The sequence below is a fragment of the Pseudopipra pipra genome, chromosome 10, assembly GCF_036250125.1.
Source record: "Pseudopipra pipra isolate bDixPip1 chromosome 10, bDixPip1.hap1, whole genome shotgun sequence".
Classification (NCBI taxonomy): Eukaryota; Metazoa; Chordata; class Aves; order Passeriformes; family Pipridae; genus Pseudopipra; species Pseudopipra pipra.
Window position 1 is genome coordinate 9,761,524 of NC_087558.1, and position 5,991 is coordinate 9,767,514.

At 57.8% G+C, this 5,991-nt stretch overlaps 1 protein-coding gene across 2 annotated transcripts; it reads left to right on the forward strand.

Moving 5' to 3' along the window:
* The first annotated feature begins 815 nt into the window (after positions 1-815).
* NPPC (natriuretic peptide C) lies at positions 816-4,762 on the forward strand. Of its 2 annotated transcripts, none has more exons than XM_064666108.1 (3): positions 816-1,140; positions 2,537-2,834; positions 4,311-4,762. In XM_064666108.1, exons 1-2 carry the CDS (start codon positions 1,048-1,050, stop codon positions 2,819-2,821), a joined length of 378 nt encoding a protein of 125 aa, XP_064522178.1. In that variant the 5' UTR covers positions 816-1,047; the 3' UTR covers positions 2,822-2,834; positions 4,311-4,762. The 2 variants fall into 2 exon arrangements, with proteins under 2 accessions (XP_064522178.1, XP_064522179.1); XM_064666109.1 differs by lacking the exon at positions 816-1,140 and adding an exon at positions 2,304-2,411.
* The last annotated feature ends 1,229 nt before the right edge of the window (positions 4,763-5,991 follow it).

Consider the following 5,991-nt stretch of genomic DNA (forward strand, 5'->3'; position numbering starts at 1 on the left):
AGCAGAGGCACAAATCCTGCCCTCCCAGATGCTGAAGGGGAAGGGTGAGAGCAGGGGGGAGCCCGCACCAGGTACCCAGAGCCCCTGCAATCCACTGGGATTAATCCCAGGATCACATCCTTCTCCTGCACCCTCCAGCTCCAGGAGCAGGTCGGAGGAGGCCAGACTGCACAGCCCTGTGGTGGATCAGCCAATGGGGTCCTGTCCCCAGCAGGGACCCTGTGACAGTGACTGTGCACATCAGGGTGCTTGAAAAGCCCCATCTCCTGGCCCAGGGACCCCATGAAGCTCCTCATGAAAGTGGAGAGAGCAGGTCACCCCCTCCAAGCTGAGGGACCCACTTAGGTGCCCTCAAGGAGCACCACTGCCCCCTCCCATCCCCCTGAGTCCCCAGCGTCCCTGCCAGGGAGGACAGTGGCCCTGCTGCTGCCAGGCAGGGACCTGGGAGGTCTGATTTATTCCTGGATGTGGAAAAAAAAGGTGCTTTTTGCGCTCATTCCTGTCTTTTGGGCTTAACCCCCCCCGGGACCACCCCCCCCCCCCCCGCCGCCTGGCCTGTGTTCTTCTGGGGGGGGTCACCGAGGCGGTGGGGGGAGCAGAGGGGCCGTGGGGCAGCCGGGCAAAGGGAGGGCAGACGGATTGCAGGGGGGGCCAGGGGTGTTTGGGGGAGGGCAGGGGCACGAAGCCAAATGCCCCCCGCTTTCCCTTTCTGCTTTCCAAGTCTCAGAGCTGGTTGCCTTGGGCTGATGTGTCATTTGTTCCTGCCAAGGAAGAGGGGACACCCCCCCACCCCCCCTCTTTAAATTCCTACTATTGTGAAGTGGGAGGCACGTTGGACCTGGTGTTTAGATGACATCACCGAGCAGGTTGGGTTATAAAATGAATGAAGCAGAAAGCCCAAGTTCACAAGCTCGGCACTTTGCAGGCGGCAGGAGGGACCTCGCGGCTCCGCTCTGAACTTTGACTCCCGTTGGTCCCGGCCTCTCCCCGGGGCTGCCCTCGGCTCCCCGCTGCCCCCCCGGCTCCCTTCCCGCCCGGCCCCGCAGGATGCAGATCTCATCCTTGCTGGCTGGTGGACTTTTACTCGCGCTGCTCTCCGTCAGGCTGGAGGCGAAGCCGGCGTCTCAGCTCCCACAGAAGGTACGGCGGGGGCTGCCCCCGGCTCTCCCTCCTCTTCCCGTCCCGCTGAGGGCCCTAACGGCACAGGGAGGGGACGTGGGGTGACTGTGGGGTGGCAGAGTCAGTGCAAAGGGGGGTCTTTCTTTCCCCACGGGCTATTTGACTGCAAAGGGACTCCCTGCTTCTCTGGGCTGTCCCAAACGCGCGTGGGGACATCAGCCCCAGACTAGAGGCTGGAGGGGGATACTGTGTGCCCTGTACCCCGCGGGATCAGCGCCAGGAATGGTGGCAGTCTGCTCCCCGGCGTCACCCTGGGGACCTCGCTATGCTGGGCACTTGGGAAGGGGAGCAGAGCCAGAGCAGGGCAGGCAGCAGGTGCACGGTGGGCACGGTGAGAGGCAGTCCTGACCAAACGGCCCAGGCAGGAGCATCCGGGGTGTCCCTCGGGGAAGGGGTGCCTCAAATGGGGTTATCCCAGGGACCTGGATGTCCCGAGATGCTGAGGAAGAGGGATGCACCAGAGGCCACCTGCACTGGGTGGCACTGCCCAGAGGGCCGAGCAGAGATGGGGACACAGAGTGAGAGGTGCCCCAGCAGTGGGATAGGAGTGGTGGCTTCCTTGTAAGGAACTGGGGTGCAGGCTGCAGAGAAAGGGGTGATACGAGGTGGGTTGTCGGGGAGATGAATGAAGGTGAGCATTCCCAGGGCTTGGTAAGCAGAAGCTCCGAGTAGGGAGACAGATGGCCTGGGAGATGGGGGGCAGAGATGGAAGGGGGTGTGCCCCCCTAATTGTGGGTCAGAACTGGAAGAGTGGGGGCACCCAGAGAGTATTAACTAGGGGAGGGAGCAGGAAGGAAAGGGAACCCAGATCTCCCATCACTGCTGGGGACACTCTGCAAAGCAGTGGTGCAGGGGGAGCTGGGGGGCAGGACCCCTCCACCATAATCTGAAGAACTCTGTGAACTGGTGGGGGACGCAGTGACCGAAGGGACCTGAAAGGAAAGGACCTGCCAGCTTTCAGGCCCCTTCAGATCAATGGCAGAGGACAGGGTGACAGGACAACGGGATAGTGACAGCAGCACAGCTGGGGGTGCAGCACCACCGGCCCTTTTGAGGGGACATGCAGTGACCGGGGCGCTGCCGGGAGAGGGCAGGAAGACACCGCTATGGTGTGGGTCAGGGGGATGCTCTGACACCAGGGAAGGGAGCATAGATTTAGGGAGGAAAGAAGATGCCTTGGGCACAGCCGCGGGGTGATGGGCTGCGCTGCCGGGCACCGACCCCAGTCCTGGGTTTGCGTCGGCGGGGGGGGGTGGTGGTGACACACGGACCCCGCTGCGCGTCCTTAACGGGGGGTTCCCAACACCGGCGGGGTCGCTGGGGGCGGTGGCGCTCTGACCCTCTCCCCTCTCCACAGGCGTCCCGCGGGTCGGCGGCGGCAGCAGCAGCGGCGGCGGCGGGTCCGCCCGAGACGGCGGAGCGGGAGAAGGAGCGGGAGAAGGAGCGGAGCGGCGGCGGCGGGTCGGGCCCGCGGGAGGCGCGGGAGGCGCGGGCCGAGGCGCGGCCGCGGGCGGGCTGGGCGCGGCTGCTGCAGGACCCGCCGGGCCGCCGCCACAAGGGCCTCCACAAGAAGGGCCTGGGCAAGGGCTGCTTCGGGCTCAAGCTGGATCGCATCGGCGCCATGAGCGGCCTCGGATGCTGAGGGACCCCTGGCGGTGAGTGCGCGGCCGGGCCGGGATGGGGCCGGGATGGGGCCGGGATGGGGCCGGGATGGGGCCGGGGGGCTGCGCTCCGGCACCGCGGGAGATGGGCGGGATGCGGTGGATGCGCGGGATGCGCTGCCCCGCGAACGCGAGATGCCAGCGGGCGGGACTGCAGGGGGTCATCCCGCTGAGCTTCGCAACACCCGGCGTTGTTGGCGGGTAAAAGAGACCCCAAGTTGGCCTTAATTGCGTTGCCACTCTTCCATCACCCCTCCTGCTGCCTTGCAGAAGGATCAGACCCCAGCTGCTTCCGCAGCAGCTCAAGCTGGATTCCCCCTAGTTTGAGCTAGACCCGTAGGCTCCGGGGAGGATGCAGGAGGAGCTCCAGTGCAGCCACATGTTCCCCGTTCCTCCCTATGCTTGACACACACGTTGGACCTGTGGGTAGGTGTTAGGAGGGCAGGGTACCCCGTGCGCCTGCAATGGGAGGGTTAGTGAGCCTCCTGTCTCAGCCACGCACCAATGCTTTTAATGTGAGGAAAAACAATACACAAGTTCTCCAGGTGTCTTCTAGTTCTGCTGACTGCCAAGAGTTGCACTTCCCAACTCTGGCTTTGTATCTGAGCAAGTTATGGGAAGCTTGGAGAAGTTCTTCCCACAGCACTCCACAGCCACTGCATAGGGATAGAGGGGTGAAGGAAATACCACTTCCCCACAGTGACTGGTTTGGGAGAAATCTGGCAGTGCCTCCCCTGCCAGCTCTCCCTGAAGGTGCTGGGGACCATGAAGCTCTGGCCTGGCCCTGCCCACAGGTCACACGCAGATGAACTCACAGCAGGGGAAGCACTTGCCTGCTGCAGCCCAGACCATTTCCTCTTCTTCCCATGGCACAGCACTGCCCCACTCACAAGGACCTGCCCTGGCCCTTTAGTAACACAACTGGGCACAGAGGGGACCAGATCCAGCATCCTGCTGGTCTGCAGAGCAGTGGGAAGAGCATGGCCCAAAGGTGCCCGCAGGATGCCAGTGCTGGTCCATGGCCTGTCCTGGAGGGATGTGGGCTGCTCCCCAGCCTGTCCTGGAGGGATGAGTGCTGCTTCCCTGCTCCCTCATGTAGAGGCTCCTTGGTCTTCCCAAGGAATCACCCAGCTCAGGGCTCTAAGAAGCACACATACACACACCATGAAGCCAGCTCATATGCATCTGCCCTTGCTAAATCATTAGGAAAAAAAAGATTTCCAATAGATGCAGGGGCAGGAGGAGCAGCAGCTTCCCTCAGCCTCTCCCCTAAATACCAAGCAGCCAGAGAGTGAAGGGTGAGCTTCTTCCTTGCTTTAGCACAAGCAAAAAAGCTCAGGGAGGGCTTCTGCTGACTTCAGCATCCCCCAGCCCAAGGCCAGGGTTACTCTGACAGAGGTTTTAGCTTGGGACAGGTAAGGGTTGTTGTATGGCAACTACTAACAGGCACTTTCTTTTCCTTCCTCACAGGGCTTTGAATCCATAGTCCACTTTCTCCTACCACGCACGGCCAGGCACGGCCATCCCCCAGGCAACACTTAGAAGAGCAGTGATCCCCCTGGAATGGACAAAAGACGTGGCTGTGTTTTTCTTTTTGGTACGAGGAGTCATGGCACCAACTGTTTTGGTTTTGTTACTTTTTTAACAAGTGCTCTCTATCTTATATATATTATATATACAAACACTCACCGAGACAAGGGACAGTGCTTTTCCAAGAGACTGATGAAGCCAGCTGTATAACATTGCTGTTTGTAAATTCATGTCATGCATAAATGTATTTATGTTGTAAAGCTATTTATATATTGTTTATAAAGAGATATTTATAAAAAAATTATTTATGTAACTAAATGAAAAGTTGAGCATTGTAACATTTTTTTTGTCCTAAGTAGTTGAAAAACTTTAAAAAAAAATCATTCCATGTGGCATTTTGTAACCTGTCTTTATTTATCAAATTCACATACAATTTAAATGTCAGATTGATTGATTTTAACAGAGCTAAAGAAGAAATTGTTCAGATGTTTTAGAAAAGTCAGGAGCGAGAGAAAGGCCAGCTGATATTTTAAGCTTTGATCCCATATGCAAAAGTAAACTTGTGAATCCTGTGATGCCCTGATGGATCCAATGCTGCCCGGTGCTGCGAGCAGCTCCAAGCCTCCGCAGAACCCAGCTGAGCTCATCCATGCCCAGATCCCAAATGGCACCCGTGGAACTGAGCCCACCACGTTCAACAACCGAGCCCCGGATCGACAGCAGGGTGACAAGGGCAGCATCTGGCCTAGACATGTTATAACTGCTTCCAGTCTGCAGGTTTGGGTCCAACTTTCACCCCGTAGCTATAATATTATCACTGGGCGCCGGATGGAGACGCAGTCCCTGCTGACAGCAACAAAGAGCCCGCACTGGATCTGGCCCCCAGCTGCGCTGGTGGGAACAGAGCTTTATGCCAGAGGCACTGTTATTCCGGGATCCGGCAGCTCACTGAGTATCTTGTTTATATTCCCATTCGCCAGCCCTTTGCTGCTGAGCTGTAAAGTCCCTTCCTCCAGCAGAGATTTATTTAACTGTGTCTGGGACAATACGTAGACAGACCAAAATATACTGAGGGCTGCCTGGTAAGGATTCATGGACACAGCTGCTGCTACAGCTTCTTGCTATGTAAAGTGCATGAAATAAATCGTTAAAATGATTTGGAGCTCTAAAGGAAACAGCAAGCAAGGGGGTGGGGAGCGCAGCAAACATGCAAACGCCTGCATGAAGGCTCTTTGGTCTCATTCTTCAAAGAGGCCTTAGAAAAAAAGAGTGGCAGGCGCCCAGCCCAGCCGTGACAGGAGTCACAAATTACGCCCTGACCATTGTAGTGGGCTGGGAAACAACAAGCATTATGTTCTGCTGGGCTCCGGTACCTAGGACAGGGCAAAAAGAAAGTCACCAAGACCCAGAGGCAGAGCGATCCTTTTCCTTAGCAACCACCAGGAAACCATAGAAACCTTCAGCCAGACTCACCCCAACTATTAGAGAACATTAGGTTTACAGAACAAGAGGATTCATTCAGACACCCAACAGCTCAATCATCAGGTTAGGGGCACACAGGTGACGCTTCTAACCTTGCACGAGCACAGACTCCATCAGAGACAGGTACCCACCTTGTGGT

Bases quoted from the DNA above. Each gene is read 5' to 3' on its own strand.
- NPPC (XM_064666108.1), top strand. From the start codon at position 1,048: ATGCAGATCTCATCCTTGCTGGCTGGTGGACTTTTACTCGCGCTGCTC. The intron at 1,141-2,536 runs GTACGGCGGGGG...CCCTCTCCACAG, and splicing joins CGTCTCAGCTCCCACAGAAG to GCGTCCCGCGGGTCGGCGGC.